Here is a 22871-nt window from a genome sequence, read left to right as displayed (position 1 = left end):
TCTAACATGAAGTCAACAACTTTATTAAATAAAAATAACAAACTGTAAGCCTAAAGACCTTGGCCCATTTACACCTGCACTATGTTTTGTCTGACAATATAACCAAGCATTCTGGAAATGGCACTTAGTTTATTGCATACAGTGCTGAAAAGTACAAGATGACATGAAAAATGCTTCTGTATCTGTATTTTTCAATTGAAGAGTCAGGCAAACAAAGTTTTAATCAGATGATTCTACAGATTTCGCAGAAAACAACAGGATTGGATGATTGCACCTTTTAGTACTGATTTAACAGGTGTACATAACAGCACTAGAACTCAAAATTTCATCTTCCTTATTCTTAAAATAAGTTTTACCTATTACACTTGAGTTGTAAATTAATATTCAAGAACATGTTTTCTGTACCATACCAAGTTACATGACAGCGTTTTTAAATCTTGTGGTATTGCACTGGTTGGCTGTAACACTTAATCATGCCCATGTCGATGTAAATGATGTGAAGTTATGATATGTATTACTACAATCACTTTTTTTCACAACACCAACAAACAATCATCCATAAAGTTGTGAAGGGACTTACATACTGGAACTTAACAGTTGTAACTACAAATATCATTGTAATTTTAGCACAATCCTTTTGTTTGCGGATAAAATAGAAGGCTTCATTTCGTTGGCAGGTAATACACTCATAAGATGAGGCCTGAAACAGTAAAAAAACTGTTGTCTTAAACAACTAATAATTTGTTGATTTTTGTACAAGCAACATCATGACTTATGTTCCAAGCTTTTACTACTATTTGTCAGCAATTATACATAAAAAAGTGATTTTTGGCTTTGAATTGCACAGCTATATCTGACCAAGTACATAGCTTAGCGCAATGGTGCTGCTGTGTTTTTATTTACACCAAGTGAAATAAACAAAATTTAACTCAATTTCATATAAGGCAATGCAATTTAAGCATCTCAAACCTTATTTCTCCAGCATCGGCCTTTTTTAAAACTTCATCTAATATATGAAGTATGTAGTTTTGTCTGTAAGTCGAAAGAAGCAAGGTGTCGGGGCACATGTGGCACAGGGATGCATTCTTTATGTGTAACAGCTCTGAATCAGGTGGGTCAATCTAAAATCAAAGCTTTAACCAGTAATGTAATATATGGGCAACTTTTATAACATTCAAACACACAGGAGACAAGCAATTTTTTCAGAGCAGTTTGTCATCAGTCAGAAAAAATGGTTGCCACGGCAGCCTTGAAACTTAGAATTTATGGTTCTAATTCCCAATGTTCCCTCTTGTTTGAGACCACACAATTATTCAACATTGCATCAAAACTGTTTAGTTCTTATTAGAGATAAAACTAGAAAACTTTACCAGGAGTGTAAAACAATAGGAATGTACAATATGCATGGTTTATTCCAGTAGCACCGTAAAAAATCATATATTAGTAAACCTATTTCTTTTACTTTTATGTTAAGGTGTCGAATTAAAAAAATTTTTCAACATACATTGAATATATTAGGCAAAAACAAATGATTTTTAGGAACCAATATAAGACTAGATATTTTACCTGCAAGTCATGTTGTTGTGTAACCCATCTACTTGATACAGCAAGACAGGATAATATGTCATGCTTTATCGGCTTGGTCCAATCACGTTCCTCAGTACCAGTGAAGTTGGGAAAAACTAAAATATAGTTTTAAAATCAATGTAAATCTACAACATATGTAATATTGCTGCCGGGCATAATGTATAGCCAAGTATTGCTCATAAAACTGCTGGATGACCAATACTTTGTTCTACAACATATGTGTCCATTTTTAATCTTTACCTCCATTATCAACAATACAGTCGATTCCTAGACCTCCACTTTCATCCATAATGCTGTTCTTCATGAACTGATGTCCCTCTAATGTCCTCTCAACGTCAAGGGACATTGTACGGAACAGCTGTGCCTCCTCTCCATTGCTGGTTGTGGCAAAAACTTTCACTCCCCAGCCTGTGGCAAGCTGAACAGCAAGCACTCCAAAAGGCTGGGAATCGTAAGAGTTACTGTTTAGAAGGGGTGGGTATGCAATTAAACTTGTGTTTACAATGTTGATGTTTTATTTCTCAAAATCCAAAGACAGTTCACTTTAAAACATTTACAATACATTAGGTTTATATGTTGCAACATTTCTAGTTGGTCCTGAAGACCAAAGTAAGTATCAAAGCTATGAACTACTGTAAAAACATGTAAAGTGTAATCTTATGTTAATGTAGATTACGTTATTTCGTTTGCTAATCATAGGTGGGTTATTTGATTATCGCTCTTTGTGTACAAATTTTGGCTTAAATGAAAAGGGTAAAGCCTCCAAGCACACAATCTTATTCCAACACCACTACTTGGGTTTAATAAAAAGAAACACAAATGACTATGACACACAAACAAGTTATTGGCGAACACGAAACATAAATCCAACACATTAAGTATTATGGTTATAATGTACAATTTTCCTAATTTTGAGAATTTTTTACCCTTATAAACTTCTACCAAACACTCTCAAATTTAAATTAGAACTTTGTTCGAAACCACTTAAGTTAAAAACTTACAGTAGCTGCATTACATAGAAGTAGAGTTTCATTCGGTTTGAGTCTTCCAAGATAATGTAGGGCATTGTAAGCACGAATTCCGTCCATCAAACAACTCGACGCAACTTCCCAAGCAAGTGAAGGAGGCTTCTTAACTGTAATTGTGTGGACTTTAAATAAGTTTAACTTTTTTCACCATGCATGTAAACCAGTCAAAAATGGCTGATTATGTATTTCCTATTTCCCGCAATGTTGTGTTGTTAATAAATAATTCGTTTGGTTTAACTGCTTACTTTAATTAAATAAAGGTTGTTTATTGGGCCAAGTGTGTAAAGCAGTGGTTCTCAAACTCGGTTTTCGGGGCCGCATGCGGCTCCCAACTACTTATTTTGCGGCTCGCACCAGACCTCAGAACACCACCAAACATTGCTATTTTAGCTTTCAAAGTAATAATCTTTATTGATTTTCTCAAGGTTTCGTTTATTTGCGGCTCCCTACACACTTAAAAAAATACCATTTGGCCCTGACAATAAAAAAGTTTGAGAACCACTGGTGTAAAGGCACGAATATAAATGAAAATGACATTACTAAGTAAAACAGTAACTGCGTCTAGTATACTACAAATCTAAAAAAAGCACTTTCGGAACAAGACATGATTCGGATTATCGAAGAAGTTGTAAGCATACATACTTAGTTCCTTTTTTTGCCAAAATGAGGCCCTCAAAAACATGGAATCAATCCTGAGCTTAAATGTATAAAGTATGAAGTTTAAAGAGCTCTTCTGGCAAATTTAAAGAGCTTTTTTGCCAGAAGAGCTCTTTAAAGTTCATAGTATGCCTGGTAGCAATAGCTTATGTATAAAGTATGAGGAACTTACCAAGGCAAAATTCAGGCAGTTTGCAGGTTTTTTCATTAAGATCGAAAAACTGATTAACTGGCAAAACTCCAACAACATCATCTCCAGCTTTGAACCTTGTTACTTCACTTCCAACTGTGAAAATACATATTTTACACTGAAAAAAATTTACACACTAAAATGTATTTATTTTAACTACAAACATTGTACATCTGATACTGTATAAGGGTGTGCAACTTCTACCAGTGATAGGCCAAACGCAATTAGCAAGTATATTTTACAGGTAACACCATATGGGCCACACAAGTTATTTTTACTTTGTTGAGTATAATACCAAACATACGTATTTTTAGCCACCGGTAATTTGCATGTGTTTCTTGTGGCGTTTTTGGTCTTATCTGAGCATTGAATAATTTACAGGGTTTCCGCGCAATTTTTGTTTATAAATTCCATGACTTTTCCAAAAAATTGAGCAATTCTCGTAGTAAAACTAGAAAAAAGACTTTTATATATTTAGCCAATTTACCATACTTGCAACGAATATACAAACGTTACGTAATTTGAAATTCCTATCTCTATCTGGCATTTTCAGGCGCCAAATTCCATACTTTTTCAAGGACTTTTGCAAAAGTTGGCTTTTTTCAAAACTTTTCCAGGCCTTAAAAATACAAATTTAAATTCCATAACCTTTCCAGGTTTTCCATACCCGCGGGAACCCTGAATTTATCCTAATCAGAAACCTGAAAGGTGGGATCACTAACTAGAAGGACAAAACCTACCTTGTATAACCACCCCAGCTACATCTCGCACAACAATATCGTCTTTGTAACCGTCAGCCACATATTTCTTTACAGTTGGGTCGGTGACTTTTTCCACACTGCATGTCTTTACTGTGAATGTGACAGCCAGTAGATCACTATTGTCTACTTCTTTCATTGTTCTACTGGTTGCCTAAAAAGAAGATTGTCCAGTTTTAAATAAACACGGAACATAGTTTTACTGACAAAAAATATTCAATAAATCTCATTGTGCAGTTTTATTCTTGGCTTTGCATTTGCTGGAGGCATTGGGACAGTTTTACATAGTTTTGCAGTGGGTAAAATTTACAAATTTACCACATAGTTTTCTAAATAAAAAATTATGACTTCGTTTAACTTTGCAAAAACAAACCTTTTTACCTCTTTATTTTACCACAAGTTTCAGTTAACATGCTTACCAATATTAGAACAACAAAAAGTGTGTATGCTTACCAAGGACTGTTGAAATGACCTTCCTCGCTCAAGACAATGCCAGTTTTTATTTAATTTACAGTTTACAAATTAGTATGTTAGATAAGATAGCCCCTAAAAAACAAAGAAACAACTTGTGTAAGTTTATTAGCACAATTTATTAAATCTCCAGCAATGTCTGAATCTCATAGGAATGGTACCACAATGTTTTAAATTTACAAAAAAGCACCATAATATAAAGAGGCACAATACTTGAAAAGGCACGGCATAAAGAAGGAATACAGTTCATAGGCACTTCAACTTTTGATTGTTTTGAGTCAAATGAATTTGTTGTGAAATATGTCTAAAGCACTGGTAAAAATGATTGCTTAAATTTAACTATTTAAGAGAAAACATACCAAAAATAATCGATTATTTTAGCAATCCGGCAGTGATTGCAACATTGGTAAAGACAAGTGTATTTAAATCCCATACAAAACAAATATTAGCACAATATTAAATGTCTAGCAATTTATGAATTTAATAATGTCAACAATTTTTAAAACTTGCAAACAGGATAACTTTAGTAACATGCAAACTTAATACAAATAGGCACCAATACTTAAAAAGCGGCAGGAAAATAGAATACAGTTCAAAGGCACTTTGCTAAGTTAGAAACAAGATGTGAACGAAATTAGTGCAACACAACCAAAAAATAGTACCACTTGGGTTTATAAGAGAAAAGATTGTGAGCAAAAATACTAAAACTTGTTCAGTTGTAAGATCTGTTTGACATTTGTAAATTCACATATCAACAAGTTTGTGTGATCGCAAAACAATCTACTTCAAACATAAAACACATATATTGCATGTAAACTGAAAAAAAATACCTTGAAATGTTGCTATTTAAAAACTTTAAAATATGGGCAGTATTTAGAGGTTAAAATTCTATGAGAACAGTCATTTACAGCGTTACACAAGGCACAATAGTTTATGATATAAAAGTGCAATACAAAATAGTACGAAAAGAATAAAATTTCATCAGGCAAAGGCAGTGTCAAATATCTGTGCATACATTTTAGTGTATAAGTTAACAACACAATTTAAATCTTTGCCATAAAATTCAGCTACAATATATTTAACAAGAGGTGCCATATGTTTCCTGTTGCACTAAAACAATAGAACAACATTTGTTGGAAAATTTAGTTTGGACTTTGCCTTTACATTGATTGAAAACACAGTCTTTCTCAATTCAAAGCTAATCAAATTTGTATGGAATTTTTCATGTAGGGAATTGTTTAAACAAATATTATTCAAACACCAAAACCACTGGCAGTGTAAAATGACAGAACAAAATTTTCTTGTTTGAAACTAGTGATTTTTTTTAATTACTCATATTTTCCTGTTTATGTGGATTGCAAAAATAAATGTTGACTAATAAACACATATTACAAAGTGTAACATTATTTTCGCATATCAAACCAACAAATTATGCATTTAACTACGCGGTGTGTAGCACATACAAATATAAAGCACTAAAGTGAAACTTGATTTTGCTCATGAGTACGCACCTTAGACAGCAAATAAACAAGTGCAATGTAAGTAGGTAAGATAATTTACTTATTGCAACTTCTATGCAATACTGTTGTTGCAATAAAATTACTTAAAATCATTTATTTTGATCTAAAATTTCAAATTGAAGTTAGTTTTTTAAAAAACTCATTACTTTGTATCCAAAATCAAAAAGAACAAAGTATCATTGAAAATAATTTTGTTGCCATAACACTATTTTGTGCAGTACTAGTAAATCTTGCAATGCATTAATAAAATCTATAAAGGTTTTTATACTTGTAGTACAAAATTATCATAGAAGCTTACTTAAAATACATAATGCAGTGAGCAATACATTCAGTACTAATTTGTGGGGATGGGCCGAGCCTAACCAGAACCTGAGTACTCGGTACTGAGCTCGGTGCTCGGCCAAGCAGTTCAACTCTTGCTGTTCTATGTCCATATTTTATACAATAAAATTGAAAAATGAAGACACAACTGTATGAGCCAATTTGCAACAGTTATGTATCACCCAAAAACGGTATTTTTTATTCAGATTCAGAACTAGGTGGGGTTTGGTATTTACTTTTTTTTCTTTGTTTCTTGGCAGAGTTAATAAAACTTGATGTTTCACTCGACTGTAAACTGGTTGTTGAGCGTGGCGTATCTTCACTTGCTGTTGAGTAATTCGCAAACGAGTCCCGCGTGCTGCTTGACTGAAGAAGTGGTAACTCATCGTCAGGGTAACAAGTTGCCTAAAAATTCAGGGTTAACAACTTTATATGTTTAGATGCACAAGACAGTGATTTGCAGTAGCTAAACAAAAATTGTCAAAATACCCAATGCATTATCGAAGCATTTAAGCCAAAAACATTCTTTCGCTCTTACAGCAATTTTTTGACAACCTATACCCACATTCCAATCAGTAATTAGATAAATAAAGAGTTTGGCACTCATTGTTAAAAAAGTATATTAATCATAAGGTGACAACACTTCATGGCACTTTACTAGCCATTTTGTGTACCTACAGTTGCAGCTTTTTTAAACCCCGACATAACAACAGAAATGTTTTAAGAAGCAAAAATATTTTTCAAACATTTAAAAAAATATATCAATGTAAAAGCATTGAGCCAATAAATGATAAGTAAGCTGTAGACAGTGCACACTGCTTTGACCTATAAGGTGTCATTAGTGCTGCTGGTGAGAAGAGATTGGCCATATTGGCTAGTGTTGCCATCCAATGGCACTCCAGTTTGTTGGGAGTAACTGGGAAAAAAAACCTTGCCTAACCTATTCTGTGTAATGCCACAACTGGACATACAGCACAGATGAAACTGGCTCCAGCTGCACTGATGTGACCTTATAGGTAAAACAGTGTATTGTCTACAGTTTAAAAATAAACTTTGTTTCACATTCATCCCACCTGTCTGTGGTTTGCTTCTGGTTGTATATTTTTGACATTAAAGGAGAGTGCAAAAGTCCGAATAAAATTTGGCATCATATCGAGATGCAGAGAGCCCGCTTCCATCTCTCCTGGCTCTGTGCTCTTCCACGTAATGAAGACTACTCCCAGGAAAGAAAGGGAACACCCAAAGAGGAACATGATAATATTCACTCCTGGTTGGTGAAAAAATTCCTGAATAAATGTAGCAAGGCGTGAAAGGTAATACTTCACAAAATCATCAACAATTTATTATTTACTGTAATGGACCTCTTTGCCATATTAATATACTTAGTTTAACACTTACTTTGTTACAGTTTCTAGTGAAAAAAAATATTATTATCACAAAAACAGAGTGCACAAAACAGTATTGGCAGGTTAGGCATTCATAAAATATCAATACTCACCAACAAGCTTTTTAAAGACAAGTGAATTAGTTAAATGCATATAGTGTTTCATGTTGGTTTAAACCTATTTTGTAAAGAGATGTTGGATATATACCAAGGTTATAGCTATAACACAGTATATAGGTGTCTATATTTTCTACAAACCTGGTAAAAGATTGCCCCTGCAAGAATAGCACTGACAGTAAACAAAACAAAGTTTATTGGAACAACTGTTGCTATGTCGTAGCTAGCCATGGCTTGATTCAGATATTTCACCTTAAAATAAAAGAAAAACTGTCACCATTAAAACAAAGTTTGGTCAAAAATGGACTGTTTTAGTTTTTAATTTCAACCGTCAAAAAACAGCACCAAAGCACCATTTGAAGTGAAAATATACAGTCCAATTTTGACATGAATGGTGGCAGTTATAATGATAGAAGGTGCAATAACAATTATTTATCACAGACATATTAACAAAGCCCTGAAGAGGCAAGAAAAGACAGAGTGCAAAAGGCCCTTAGGCAATATGCAACAAGGCAAGCTTTTCAGACATTTAACACAAAACAGCAAATTTCACTTATTACACTTTAAAAAAAACATCTGGAAAATTTTTAAATAAGAAATTTTGTGTCTACTTACTTGCACAATAGTTGTTATGGCCATGATGATTAACATCAAGTAAAATATAAAATATACAAGTTGGCTTTCACCTAAACATAAAATTTTGATGGATTTATTTACATACAAAAACATGCGGAACATTGCAAATGATGTGAAATTATTTAAGAGCAATGTAACTTTTTACCAGAATAAAAAAAATTTTACATTAAGAAAAACAAGCTCATTGTATTGATTTTCATGGTTACAGATAGAGCAAATATACTATTTTGTACCTTCAACAGTTATAGTGAGCATTCCAGACACAGCTTTGGCAGAAATAACAGTAAACGACCCAAGAATTGCAACCACAAGCAAATGTAACATCACACTGTGCTTTTCATGTGCATTCCGGGATCGCACATACAGCAATAAAGTAAGAACAATCACCTAAACAAAGCAACCATAAAAATCGCTTTGCAAAATGCCTCACTTGGGCTGTGTGGTATTAATAGTTTTAAATGTCCTCCTAAAATTTCCTACAGTTTTATACTGTTTTTAAACAAAAAATGTGTATGCTTGTAGAATCTGGATGTGATACACATCTAAGTAAATGCACTCCTTTGGGAGTACTCACAACAGTTTTTCATTGCCTAATTTACCGTAGATAAAAGTCTATTGTAATTAAAATAGTAATAAACAAAATTAGAACAACATCCTTACAAATAACTAACCTCTATAACAACATAGATTATGAACTGCCAATTCCCGATATGGCTGGTGATTTGTTGAGCATCAAGAATTTTGTCAGCTTGTTGTGAAAACTCAACAATTAAAAATCCACCGACAAGTGCAAATGTGGCACCAAATATATCTTGCATTCGCAGAAATTCGTTGTTGAACAGAACAGCAATAGCACCATTTGCTATCACCGCAACACAGCCTAAACACATTCACTGCATTATATAATTGAAATTGAAAAAAAATGTGTAATGCACAAAAGTTAAATAAAAAATAACAGAAATATATGAGAAAGTCAAATTTTTAGTTTGTTTCAATGATTAAGTTCAAAACACTTTTTTTCAATTAAAAAGTGGCATATTACAGGTATCTTAATCAAGGGCAAAAAATGTAAAAAAAAATGTAACTATGGTAGCTGCTTGGACCAGTGTTTTTCGTGCCTTTCAAACTACTGCCTAGGAGCAAATAAAAAATGTCCCACCATTACAACCTCATGACTTTATTGAATTTTTGCAAAACCATCAAGGTCAAGAAGCCCTCATTTAGACTGTTTAATAACAACACAATATTTTTTACAGTGATCTCAAATTATTCCATTTCTTACCTAGTGGGGCCACCACAGATGCAGGAGCAAATCCATAAGCGACAAAATTTCCAATTTCTCCGAAGACCATGAGCGTTATTCCAATCCACCAAGTTCCTGAACGCAAGTAACTTCCCGGTGCACAGAGCGATGATTTGTCTTCATTGTGATCGGATTCGTGGTCGACAGAATTCAGCTGATGACTTCTCTTTCGATGAGCAAATTTCTGCAAGATTTAAATTGGAGTTTTATATTAAGCTTAGCTGGTAACAACTTGTAAAAATAAATAAGCAATGAAACAAACAAACTGTCCTAGAAAGCTTCTTTGTTTATACTTAGACTACACTGATAATTTTTATACTTTTTTGTGAGTGATTTGAGATTATTTACAACATTGCAATTCTCTGAAAACTTCCGGAGGTGCATGGCTGCATGCTAGCGAAATAATATATTTTCTGATCTTTGCAAACCTACCTGAATGTTTAGCGAAACTGCAATTAGAAAGTTCCCTAGCACAGCTAAAGATATTCCAATTTTGTAGTGTTCAGCTGGTGTAAGAAAATCGGCTGGCGCTAAAAAATACAAAAACAAGTTATTTTCAGTCTCTATTTTCAAATCCTTTATTTTGACTTATTTTGCAAAATTCCTTGACCGATATTTTTATGACCACAACTAACGATTATTTGTACAATAATTCACCTTCTGTTGTAGCATTTTCCGTGTTGTTCATCTTTATTAACGTTCATAATTAAATAGTTAGCCGTTCTGTTACTTTTCCCGCATAACTTCGCTTTTGCAAAAACCGGTTTGGCTTGTACGATTTCTATGTCCGTTGTTTTTTATTAACCAAGATATTTTTTCTGGTGATAATTTTGACAAATCCTGGGAGAACATATACACAACAAAGTTCTGACGTGCACTGAAAAATAATTGTAATGATTCAGTGCGTTTAAAACTGAACTAACACGGGTGGTTAGATTCTAGGGCCCCCGCGACTGGTCCCACCATCGTTTCCCCCCCAGTCGTGTTATACTCACTCTGCGCCACACTCACTTTCTTGTGAGCACCCGACACATAACGCCTTATAATACGGTGTAGCTGCGGCGCGTTCAACTACTATCCACCAATTGTGCCCGACACTTTTTTGCGCTTCATAACGTCTTAACGTTGCGCAGCTATTTCCGGCTTGGTGATTGTTTTAGTGCAATTGTGTTGCTATGTTGTCTTTCACCAAGCGAAATAAACTCAACTCAACTCAACTCAACTAAAAACGACATTTGTGCGATAAAGTTTTTTTTTAACTACCAAGTAACTTTTAACCAACCTAACCAAAAGCTACTGGTGTTCTTTCAACAGCTTGCGGAATAACTGTGTTAAAGAAACATTAGCGCGACTTTATACCTTCATTTTGTAAAAAACTCTGAACAACAGAAAGTGGAATCGTAAAGGTTTCAATTTGTACCAAACCAGTTGTAATTGTTGTTAGAAAGTAGAAGCGAGGCAAAAAAACAAGGTTTGCCAAGCAGTAAAACATCGACGTTGATATTCAATAAAGAAACAAGTGCAAAATGTAGACAAAACAAATTCACTGCAAATACAATTGTCACTTTGCTGGACCAACACAACAGAGTACGAAACCGTTCAGTAGGTACTTCAAACTAACAAATTTTGATTGTCTTAAAACAGGGTTTTAACCTTTTTTGCGTCCGTGCTCTTTAAATGTTCAATAAATTTCGTTGTCCCCCTTTTCAGCAAAGACTTAAGATAAGTATATAGAATGAAAGAAAATTTAATCTGTTTTTGATGCATTCAGTGGCGTAGTTGTGAAAATGTATTTGGAGAAATAGTCATACTGAAGTTTACTTTTCATGAAACAGTCTTTAAAAAAATCACTTTCCTTCAACAGAAAGACCAATCAGCCTTATTGTAGAGCGCTCGCAATAGAGTGTGCATAACTAAACAAATGTAGTTAGTTAAATGTTTGACATATGATAAAGAATGATTTAAAATAGTTTTATGGCCACTTTTCAAGTCAAAAACAATGAAATTGATTGAGGTCACTGACTATCTCAGCATGCATTTTAAGTCCGTTTTGATTATAATGCTCCAACAAGTACGTCATACATTCCATTTTCTCGCCTTCTCATGACGTCATTCTATACCATCACGTCACACTTGCGTCAATGACGTATTAGTTAAATCGCGACCATCCGCGAAAAGCGGTTATTACGTCATAATGGACGCGGTTGATGTAAATTTCGAACTTCGCGTTCCAACTGGGGCTGATGGGAAATCCCCTGGCTGGCCCATTCACCCAGATCCCGGGGATTTTTCGACGACAGACGATGGGTGAGTTTATGGGTGATGCTGAAACCACTGTTGCTGTCGAGTTGGCTCATCACAGCTACAACTTGCCTGGATAAAGTGAATAGATGTTGTGGACTTATGGCAGTTGTGCACAATGTCGGTATAAAAACTTTGTGTTTTTTTATATTTCTGGGTCACAAGTCAACAATGTTTTACGCGCCACTTGCCGATGTTTTTGATGTCAAAATAATAAAGACCAACATTTTCGCGTGTCATAGCGGTTTGTACGAACTGAATAAAATTGCCGACAGATTTGTACATAGGCTGGGATTTTAGATCTACTTCATCATAACAAATGCAAAGCAAGTATTGTAATTGTTTAAAATAAAAGAAAAACTTGAATGGGAGCTTTGGCACTGCAACAACATATGGAGACTTGTTTCTTGTACCTGTGCAAAGCCGGTATGGAATCCTTAGTGTGAAATACGCCACGTGTCGAAACGACATTGGATGCGTCCATGCAGTCAAACTGAACGTGGAAGCCGTTTTCGGGATGTCGATTTTCCACAACCAGCATCAAACCTCCCCAACCACGTGACAGAAAATAGCAAGTGACCTCCTCCCGGACCTGTCAAAGTACACATTCGTGATAATTTCGAAAACATGACTGTATATGGGCACTTACGATCGCTAAAAAGGTAGTGTACCGTTAATGTATTTTAAACTCTTAAAAATTACTTCATTTCATATTTAAAGATTAGAAATAAAAAAATTAGGAACCTAGTTTGTGTAGTTCACAGTACGCCAGGCCTACAAAGCTATTCCATGCGGCAAGTTGAATGTTAAAAAACATCCAGCCTGCGGTGAGATTCGAACCCACATCAAGAGCTTTACTGGGTTTTATTACATGCAGTTAGATTTTGTCGGTAGCTTTAATAATTTCGGCGCTTAATCTGCAACACCCACACTAAACCACACGTTAATTATCAAAACCGATGTTTTGTGGCACATTCGGAGGGATTCGAACCTACGACTCTCTGTGTTCTGTCCAGAAGAGTCCAGAAAAGTCTAATGAGTATGATCTATTCGCTCTCATCAGCATTTCAAACCAGCGAAGTACAGTCTATAAAAATCTAGCCTGTGGTGGGATTCCAACCCACGACAGAAGCTTTATGGGCCTTGGGCAACTAGAATAGTGTTTTCCAACCCATAGTAGTACCGTTTGCTAGGCCTGTATTGAAAGCATTGCAACAAATCAAGCCAGTTTCCCCTGCATTTCCACATTTGGCATATGGTATGGCATAGGCTAGCTAGACAAATCTGGCCTGCGGTGGGATTCGAACCCACGACAGTTTTTTTTCCGGGACTCGCGCTCTACCAACTGAGCTACACAGATTTGGTGGTGATGACGTCAAAAGTAAAATCACAAGCACAGTTGCCTGCCTCGTATGCTGCATATGTCAGCTTCGTAGCAGGGTATCGCCATTTTGACCATACACATATTGTTTACAGATCCCACTAACAAATGTATGCCCATCCGAGTAACAGGAAAATTTACTCACTTGTTGCTGCTCTCCTTCTTTTAATGCGAGTTGAATAACAACGTCAGCTATGACTCCGTCAACTCGACAGTACTCGCTCAACAATATAATTCTACTACTGTGGACCACCAGAATGTATTCGGGGAGGGCTACATCGGCGACATTAGGAATAATTCCTACAAAAATGAAACCTTGTGTTGGTTTGGTTAAACACAACAAGTTAATACAGCTTTAGCTGCGCTGGAGAAATTTATAGCTGGAATGATTCGTTTTTCAGTTACAGTAAAATTTCAATTATCTTTAAGCGTTGTCCTGGATCTGACCTTGAGTGCTGATGAAGCCTGACACCCAGTGGTTAAAAGCGAGGCACACAATCAGGTAAGTTCCAGGATTGAGAAAACAAGAGCAAGAAAGATGTTTCTTCACCTAAACAACAATTTATTTTATTACTATAATTACTATACTTTGGAACAATATACACGGACTTGAAAAGTAATTTAATCAAAAACATAACTGCCAGAATTTAGCATTTATTTTATGTTGGCCTCTTAAATAGGTAAGCCTGGTTTTGTTTTTCAATGGGTTCGAAAACTGGACGTTATACCGAGGACGAATCCCGATTGAGTTTATTATGTCTTGTTATGGGTAAGGCGCCTAGGACCCTTCGACCAAGTTTGTTGGTGTGGTTTTTAAAGCCAAAACAAACCATGGCGCCATCTACCGACCTGTCTCCGTCCACATGCCACCAATGCTCCTATCGTGTATTTTCCATCCGAAGTCATCACAGTGTTAAGAACACAAATGCAAGTATCAACTGGGTGCTGGCTTGACCCCTCCTGTGTCCTGAAACATAATAAATGTGTTAATGTTTGTGTTGAGTAAATTTATTTCGCTTGGTGAAAGAAAACATAGCCAATGTAATTTTGTCAGTGTGTTGGCTGTAGGCAGTGGTGGGCAGGGTTTTTTTAAGGTTTGGTTTGGGTGACCGCTAAGTAGTTTTAAGAGACCGCAAGTGTTCATTTAAATACCAAAAAATAGCCATATTTGCAAAAAATAGCCATAAGTCCAAATTTTGGGAAACCGCTGGAGAAATTTTTCATATATTTCAGGCGGTTCTGTTACAAAAAGTCCATTGACAGTTAACCAGTAATGCTAACCGGTTCGCTGATCTCATAAAATTTCGTGAGACGGCTCTATATAACCAGTGCGAACCGGCTGAATCCCACCACTGGCTGTAGGTATTCAATTTAGCCACCATGTTGCGTAGAGTTTGTTTTGCTTTGCGAAAGAGAACAGCGACACAATAGCACTAAACAATCACCAAGACAGAAATAGCTGTACAACGTTGAAACGTTATGGAGCGCAAAACAGTTAAGGACACAATTGGTGGATCATGACCAAACGAGCTGCAGATACACCGTGTTGTAAAGGCAAAATATTTTTTCCACATCAGTACTTTTTTACCTTGAAATTTGTTGAAACAATGCAAATTCCATCTCACTGCTTTCCTCTACGGTAAGCAGATATGCTTTTAATTCCCCATCTGCCGACCCCGGAAATTTCCCTGTGAGTCGGGTCTCGTTCCAACCCCGGCTTAGAATCTTACATATGTCAACGCTGTCAAAATACCTGCAAGAAAATACCACTGGGTAAAAATACGTGGTAAGGTTTAAGTTTAGCTTGATCTGCCGTAGCACTACAGCTGTAAGTTAGCTATCCCATGCTTTTTTGGTCCGGTTTACATTTAGCATGAAGTTTAATAAAATGGGATTGACTTTGGGCCTGACTTTACACTTGATATCATTTGTGTCGCAATTTCAACAACTTTATTTACTTTGGAACACCATATACGGATTAGTTCATAAGTTTAGTGACGACAGTGGGCAAAGACCAAGTGACTCATATAACGTTTTTGAATGACCAGATTGTGGTTTCCACTTTTATGCGCTTCATCCTATTTTGATAGCGCATGGCAGTATTTGGATGGTGATAGTTTTACTGTTCTAGCTGGAAGAGTAGGAGTTGTTTTGGGGGCTGAAGGTTTCAGGTTTAAATAAACTTTTGGGTTCAGATGGAATAAGAAACAATGCAAGATGTGTAAGGCAAGCTTATCATTGAAAAAGGGGTTTTAGGGGTCTCTAAATTTGACTACAAGAAACTTACTTGATCATGTCTTCTATAGTCATCCAGAAAGTGCCATCTCCTCCTCTGTATGGTTGCAACCGTCGTTCCAAGTATTGGTTTTGTCGCCATAACGACGAACCATCTGACCAATCACCTTGCCAGGAAAATAATCCCCACGGATTTCGTAGTTGCACCAACCTGTGTGGTTATAAGAGATGAGTTTTTAAGTAGATTGGGTTAAAAATTAAATTAAGGAAATGTTTACAATAAAATTGGTCACAACTGGTACATTGCGTAATGGTTTGTTTGATGGATAAGGCCTGTTCAAAAAACTTTTTTTTTTGAAGGTTGCTTTACGAGTTATTTTCTCTTACATTTTTGTTGGTAAATGCGAATAATTTTTTTTTTAAAAAGCTTGATTTGAAAAATTTTAAAAATCAGTTATGCCTAAACACATACACAAAAAAACTCTCAAAAAATAAAAAAACAAACCTGACAACACCACCAGAGGAAAGGTGTTCTTCCCTTATATCCAGAACACTGTATGCATGTCTCGGACGCAGACCAAGCTCTCTATATTGGCCTTCATTAATTTGGATGTTTCCAGCTCCGCATGATGCACCCATAAGGAATCCAGCTTCCATACAACTAAGCAATTTTGCCCAAATCATTCCAGTATCAACATTTTCAGCATCAGGACTACTGCCTATTTAACACACATGCATGTTAAATTACATGTCTTTGTGTACTAAGTTTCCAAAGATCTTTGTTAAAATTCCTAACAAATGTCAAGAATACTATACATGAATCTCTTCATTAGTTTAGTGAGGAAACTAACAGCCTAAATACACATAAAAAGCGACATGCTTTCTTATTCAAACATTTTGGCAAATGCTAATGCAATCTGCCTATCAAACACAAATGTATGCAAAAACAAAAAAGTTTTTAACTCATATACACTGAAAAATATGCATTAAAAACACTTACTGCTTTTACACAGCTGCAAACTTTCACACGGGGCACCAGTCAACGTTGCTAAACCTTCAATCGACCTTCCAGCCTGCAAGGCTTCATAACAACCATGAAGTTTTGCGAGGGCTTTTTCTATCAATGGGACCCAAAGTTGACCCCGTTTTGACTGTAAAAAAGCAAAATATTTTTGTTAGTTTTAATACATTCACAAGCTATCACTCATAACTATTACAAGAATTTAAACCCATTTGTAATCCAAAAGCAAAAAAACACATACAGGCCAAAGTATAACAGTTCGTATATATAGTTAGTTTAAAAACATCTGGTTACTACAACAGCTTAGCAGTTAATACTTGATTAGGACAAGTTTTAAGGATTATGGTCCGCAATACACATTTTGCCAACTACAGGTCAATTTATATTTGTTAACAACAGATTCAGGCAGTTTTGATTAGTTAAGTCACTTTTCAAGTTTGTGGCCTGCAGTGGTCAAATGAAAAAAAATGCTAACCAAATTTGGATATTTGCCAAATTCATACTATGGCTTACAATTAGGAATGTTTAGATGGAGATTAAGGATGTATATATTATTTATGCAAGGTTTGGTTTTTTATTTTGTTTACACACTTTGAATGCTTTGTTGCCTGGAGAAAATATCTTGGTGAATTACATTTTGCACACAACTGTATTTTAAAGAGCTGGGACTAAATAAACTAAAACCCATTTATTTGACAAACCTGGGAATATATAAGGCAGTTTTTTTCATTGCAGGGAAACAAGTCATCGACGAACACTGTGTGCCAGATTCCGTTCTTACAAAGTCGAACAACATAAACTCCCTGGTCGTTGTACTCCTTTGTAATCATAACCTTCTTCAACAGTTCAGGTCTTTCAGCCAGCACTGATAATCCACTAAGAAACCTTTAAATGATAAAAATGAAAATTTTGAAATGGTTATGAGCTTTTTGTAGGTTGATCCTGCTTGGTGAGAAACTCTAGTCCAATATTACAAATATATACTTGAAAAAAATGCAATAAAACACCAAAGCTTGGCAGCAAACCAAATATGCACATAGAAATCTTAATATAAAATAGGAGTTGAAACACCTGGTGCTTAAAAATAATTTGAAAGCAATAATTGTACACATATCCTGTAAAGCATTTTACTCAGTTATATTGAAGAAAAAAAGCTTTATTGCAACAACATTAATATGCTACATCATCGTTGTGCTCTGTTCATAACATTAGATTGAAATATTGTCACTAAATCCTTAGCCTTTGCAGTAATATTTGTCACTTACCAGCAGTTGCCTAACAAGCCTTGCTTAATGTCCGAAGGACGTGGATTTTGGTGAAATACCATCCAGGAATTAGAATCTTCCCATTCAATCTGTAAAATGAAGTTGTTATGAATAAATAAGTAGTCCAAAAAAGTCTTTACACAATTCATGTAGCAGAGCCAATGCATAAGCTCTTTATGGAGTTTTTCAAGTCTCAGCATAAGTAAAAATTAACCATGAACAACCAAACAATTTTTGTTTTTCATTTCTAAATACACACTAAAACTTGTGTATACTTTAAACTAGAATCCTCCAGCTCGTTGCTTGGTGGATAAAGGCTCTAATGCAGGGGTGGCCAGACCTGCTTCATTCTCGAGCCGCATATCACAAAACTTAGTTTTAAAAGAGCCGCAACACAAAAAATCAAAAACCAATTTATTCACTCACAATCAAGTGTAATCTTTCAAATAATGATTTATTGTTATGAGATGATATTGTGAGTCTCCACCTGGGCTGCAAGGTTTTTGAAATTGGGCTATTTCTGTGTTTAGCTTGGTAATGACGTTTCAAGTTACTAGGCAAGATGGGGAAATACATGTGCAACATTAAAGAACGGCAATCAAAGACTCAAAGAGCCGCATATGGCTCGGGAGCTGCAGTTTGGTCACCCCTGCTCTAATGAACCTTATGCTTATTGATTGAAATTTGTTAAAACATCAAGTCTTTCATCCTTATGAATTCAAGATAAATATCTATTTCACCTATGTGGTATCATCAGTATCGTATTCAAATAGAACATTCTATAAATTTGGCACAATAAAACTTTTTCAAAATTCAAACCTCAATTGGTCTTCTCCATCTAATATTCTGATTGTTGTTTCTCTGACTTGACGGAAACATAAGTGATCTAACTGCAGGGGGGAATTCATCATCAACAAAATTGTGCTGATTCTTAAACGATAAAGAGTTTGTCTGGGTGTGTGTGTTTTTCATATTTTTTGCTTTTATTTATTGGTTTTATCCCGCTTTTTATATTGTTTTCAGACACTGATGATGCTTAATATAATCATGAAATGCATATGTTTTTGTAAAACAAATAAAAACACAGCGACCGATTTAGTGGTTTTCACGATGAATTTTCTAAAATAAAAAGTTTGATTTCAAATTTTAAAAATCAAATATAATACGAGTTAGGCAAAGCTTTTGCAGTAATGCCAGCATAAGAAAGTTTGTGAATGATCAAATTTGTTTAAGTTAACAAAAATACAGCACAAAATGTACACTGTTTTAAACTTTGAGTTTCATCAGTGCAGCTACTTACAAGACATTGACCGTATAAGCAAATAAAGCCAGGCTATGGCAGTCTACTTGTTTAGGAATTCAAGGCTAAAATTCAAGCCTCAACAAATATTTTCGGTGTCACAACTTAACATATTGCATAGTGTAAAAAAGTTATCTTTTAAAAAGTTTGATATGTTCAAACATAAAAAGGAACAAAGTATCCCTATCATGATATCATTCTTATTGTGCAATTGATAACAATTTACCTCGATGCAGTAGTTCATGATTAGACTCACACGCTCCATGACTCTATTCTCATCATCTTGTCGTTGGTTTTCCATACTTAAGCACTGCACAACAACATCAACCTTACTATAACGTTATTTGTTTAAAAGTTAAAAAAATACTAACAGATAGCTTATGTAAAAGGAAACAGATTTTTTGACAACATTAACCTTTATAATTCTGCACTAACAGGTTTATAAGCAGTGGTGGGATTCAAATTTTTTGTCGACCGTTTCCATCACAAAAGTCATATTTTTCAGCCCGTTCTGTTACAAAAAGTCATACCAGTAACCAGTAATGCTAATCGGTTCGCTGATCTCATAAAATTTCGTGAGATGGATCTATGGAACCAGTGCGAACTGACTGAAACCAAAAATTTAGTTTTTGGTCTCTAAGCGATCAAAAAGATGAAACATTTTTTCATAAGCCCGATTTACAAAAAACTACCTTCAACATGATATAAAGTTCGCAAAAATTAGTGACTAAATATCACTACCCTCTATCAGGAGTCATAGAGTAACAACAAGTCTGCTTAAAACACAAAAACAAAACCTTTAAAACTAAACTAAACTCACAGTATTTGAACTCCTTCTTGAAGAAACTGCAGGCACAGTTAGTGAATTAGTAGCTGAAATGGTCGGTGGTTCTGGATGCCTTATGTCCACTAAAAAGTAATTTGTTAAATGCATAACCTGGTGCAGCCTATTTGGTTTAGTTCGTTATTTGCCACTCATAAGGGAATAATGTAATTGTGCTTTGTGCTAAGTGATGAAAAGTATTAGACTTGTCTGTCTTAAATCAATACAGCTTAGCATGGAAAATAGGTAATAAAATGAACGCCTATACTTTATTATTTGTAAACACATTTTTTTAAACAGATTAAAGTTTAATTTTAGGTTTCAAAAATCAATATCAAAAATTTCATAGGAATATTTTTTATTAAACATATTATATGAAACAGTTTTGTTATGGCAACTTTCTTAACTTCTTACTTGGTATGCTTCCAAAAAAATTACCCTGTGGACATGGTTCACCACAAACTTGACACACGTTTGCAGTTGGTAGGTTGTCAAAAGTACATCTCATACATTTCCACCTAACAAACAAGTAAATGTATATATAAAAGAGGCAATAACATAACAGTAAAATTTGGAACATTTAAAATAACTAATATCAACTTTTTGTGCAAAAAATGACCACATTTTTTTGCAAAAAAAATATTTAAAACTTGTCACTGTGTTGATATTCAATTTAGTCAAAACTGCGCTTTTTATCTCTGTGATTGTAATGCCATTTTTTCGATAAACTGGCACTGTTTGGAATGGTTACGTGAATGAACATCTCGATAAAAGAATTGATGTATATTAAAACCTTCATGGAATTCTGCTCGCACAGATTTGGTAACCCTATTATAACACAACAATTACTTTTAGTCTAGAACACATTAGTTGAACAAAACAATTATCAAATATGCATCATGGTGAATAAAAACATTTGTTCAGTATTTTCTAAGTTTAAACATGTTGTCACATAATAAGACATCATTCTATACTTTATAAGAAACACACTTATTATCTTACCCTGGCATGAATGCTTTATTTCTGGGTGCTGATGAATTTTGTGAACTTGTTGGATTGCTACTTGCTGAAGGCACTGGAAAAAAATGACTTTGTCTCGATGAAGGTCCTGGTTGGCTTTCATCTGTGTAAGGTTGCTGTGGTAATATGATGTTCTCCTTATGACTTTCATCCGGGGCTGCCAATATAGATGTAAAAAAGTTTTGTGCTATCACCTTTTATTCATGCCCTTCATTAAACTTACAAATGCAAGAAAGAGGTTAGTGTGTAAGTGTAACCAAAAAAATTAAACCAAAAAATTACCAGGTTCTGAGAAAAAGTTTTCAACCATTTCAAGTCCGAAATGCTCTCCATTTGAAAAAAGACTTTCAACCCTTGGAGGGGGTTGTGGCACATGACTGCTCGAAGGTGATAGTACTTCTCCTCCTGAAAAGAAACTTGACTGACCAACAGGAATCCCACCACCAAGCGGTGTTAAAATATCAGGTGGCGATGGTGTATCACATTCGGGAGGTGCACCATAAATATCTTCCTCCATTTCCTCATCAGATGAAACCCTGTCACCAAAACATGCCCCAGGTCCAGTACGCAAAACTCTTTCTTTGGCAAAACTCTTAGGCAACATATTTTCTTCATCTAATCCATTGACTTGCTGCTGTTCGCTGATTAGATCAATGCCACTATTTCGGTTGGAGACATAACCAGACTGAGATGGGGAGGTAGGACTATTAAACCCTGGGTAAACAGCACTTGGGGGGTAATGAGCTTCACCCATGTTTGGGTTGCTTGCTGAAGTCACTGGACTGTGATTTAGCATTTCTGGAGGAATAATTGGCATTGAGATCTGCCTTGGACCAAGACAGGCTGCGCATTGTGTTTTTTTGTCTTCATTTTCCAGGGTGCATCGTGGACAATTCCACATTGTTACCAAAGCACAGATTTTCACCAAACTGTCAGAAAATCACTTTTATGTTATCAAATAATAATCAACCAAAGCACTGTCACTTATTAAAAAACATGAACCTAACATAATAAAATTGCTTTAGTTCAGTATTACACAAATTGCAATTTAGTATTTAAAAAACTAATTCAAAACTTGAACAAAAAAGCAATTAAGCATAGGATATCCTTATGAAAAAAAGCAACGTAATTAAAACTGGTAAACCAGGTGGATTCGATCATTTTAGTTGGGTAGCTGATTTAACAGTTTATTTGAAAGTGCGAATCTATAGGTGTTTTTCTGTACAGGCTACTGGGTCTTTATGGGCTATATTTAATTTTATCGTGTTCAAATAACAACAAAAAACTGGCCTACGTCGCTTCAAGACGAAATTAAAGTCAAGGTTTTAGCTAAAGGAACCGAACAAGAACAGAACATATTCAACTTTTTTACACAAAAACCTGAGGGAAATCCCCAAAGTTTCCCCCCCTTGTTTCAGTAACATTTCTATAAGATTTTGGTTTTAGTTGAAACTTTCATTGAACAAAATTCAAAAAAAAAATGGCCGAGATAGGGTTGAAAATACTTTGCACTTAGAAACGTAAAAAAATCTTGGTGCACGTTAATAGTTGTG

The 22871-nt window shown here is 35.1% G+C and overlaps 3 protein-coding genes across 4 annotated transcripts; all 3 read right to left on the bottom strand.

The window, feature by feature from the left end:
• Nucleotides 1-109: 109 nt before the first annotated feature.
• Nucleotides 110-4733, bottom strand: LOC145238147 (ferry endosomal RAB5 effector complex subunit 4-like). The gene is made up of 8 exons (XM_080101225.1): nucleotides 4674-4733; nucleotides 4203-4374; nucleotides 3445-3558; nucleotides 2589-2722; nucleotides 1828-2029; nucleotides 1567-1682; nucleotides 970-1121; nucleotides 110-700 (listed from the first exon to the last, which is right to left on the bottom strand). The coding sequence occupies exons 2-8, from the start codon at nucleotides 4357-4359 to the stop codon at nucleotides 613-615; spliced, it is 963 nt and encodes a 320-aa protein (XP_079957351.1). The 5' UTR covers nucleotides 4360-4374; nucleotides 4674-4733; the 3' UTR covers nucleotides 110-612.
• A 33-nt stretch (nucleotides 4734-4766) lies between these two features.
• LOC145238146 (NIPA-like protein 2) lies at nucleotides 4767-10845 on the bottom strand. The gene is made up of 9 exons (XM_080101224.1): nucleotides 10630-10845; nucleotides 10405-10502; nucleotides 9952-10156; nucleotides 9341-9549; nucleotides 8903-9056; nucleotides 8649-8719; nucleotides 8175-8285; nucleotides 7606-7818; nucleotides 4767-6937 (listed from the first exon to the last, which is right to left on the bottom strand). The coding sequence occupies exons 1-9, from the start codon at nucleotides 10658-10660 to the stop codon at nucleotides 6731-6733; spliced, it is 1299 nt and encodes a 432-aa protein (XP_079957350.1). The 5' UTR covers nucleotides 10661-10845; the 3' UTR covers nucleotides 4767-6730.
• Nucleotides 10846-11370: 525 nt separating this feature from the next.
• LOC145238763 (calpain-15-like) lies at nucleotides 11371-22316 on the bottom strand. 2 transcript variants are annotated; one of them, XM_080102024.1, is made up of 17 exons: nucleotides 21601-22316; nucleotides 21301-21475; nucleotides 20713-20816; nucleotides 20296-20384; nucleotides 19702-19785; nucleotides 18995-19105; nucleotides 18176-18264; nucleotides 17612-17795; nucleotides 16890-17040; nucleotides 16395-16608; nucleotides 15942-16100; nucleotides 15243-15407; nucleotides 14504-14621; nucleotides 14102-14204; nucleotides 13800-13954; nucleotides 12687-12865; nucleotides 11371-12345 (listed from the first exon to the last, which is right to left on the bottom strand). In XM_080102024.1, exons 1-17 carry the CDS (start codon nucleotides 22217-22219, stop codon nucleotides 12162-12164), a joined length of 2883 nt encoding a protein of 960 aa, XP_079958150.1. In that variant the 5' UTR covers nucleotides 22220-22316; the 3' UTR covers nucleotides 11371-12161. The 2 variants fall into 2 exon arrangements, with proteins under 2 accessions (XP_079958150.1, XP_079958152.1); XM_080102026.1 differs by lacking the exon at nucleotides 18995-19105.
• Nucleotides 22317-22871: the final 555 nt, after the last annotated feature.

Source organism: Phallusia mammillata, chromosome 7, assembly GCF_965637545.1.
Source record: "Phallusia mammillata chromosome 7, kaPhaMamm4.hap1.1, whole genome shotgun sequence".
In the NCBI taxonomy this organism is placed as follows: domain Eukaryota; kingdom Metazoa; phylum Chordata; class Ascidiacea; order Phlebobranchia; family Ascidiidae; genus Phallusia; species Phallusia mammillata.
This window is presented reverse-complemented; position numbering and strand designations above follow the sequence as displayed.

Excerpts from the sequence above, each read along its gene's own strand:
- LOC145238147 (XM_080101225.1), bottom strand. The coding sequence starts at position 4,359 with ATGAAAGAAGTAGACAATAGTGATCTACTGGCTGTCACATTCACAGTA. Across the intron at positions 2,723-3,444 it reads ACTGCCTGAATTTTGCCTTG|TTAAGAAGCCTCCTTCACTT; the intron begins GTAAGTTCCTCA and ends ACACAATTACAG. Across the intron at positions 701-969 it reads GCCGATGCTGGAGAAATAAG|GCCTCATCTTATGAGTGTAT; the intron begins GTTTGAGATGCT and ends TTACTGTTTCAG.
- LOC145238146 (XM_080101224.1), bottom strand. The coding sequence starts at position 10,660 with ATGAACAACACGGAAAATGCTACAACAGAAG. Across the intron at positions 10,503-10,629 it reads GGAAAATGCTACAACAGAAG|CGCCAGCCGATTTTCTTACA; the intron begins GTGAATTATTGT and ends TGTATTTTTTAG. Across the intron at positions 8,720-8,902 it reads GCTCACTATAACTGTTGAAG|GTGAAAGCCAACTTGTATAT; the intron begins GTACAAAATAGT and ends TTTTATGTTTAG.
- LOC145238763 (XM_080102024.1), bottom strand. The coding sequence starts at position 22,219 with ATGTGGAATTGTCCACGATGCACCCTGGAAAATGAAGACAAAAAAACA. Across the intron at positions 20,817-21,300 it reads AATAAAGCATTCATGCCAGG|GTGGAAATGTATGAGATGTA; the intron begins GTAAGATAATAA and ends CTTGTTTGTTAG. Across the intron at positions 12,866-13,799 it reads AAGAAGGAGAGCAGCAACAA|GTCCGGGAGGAGGTCACTTG; the intron begins GTGAGTAAATTT and ends GTACTTTGACAG.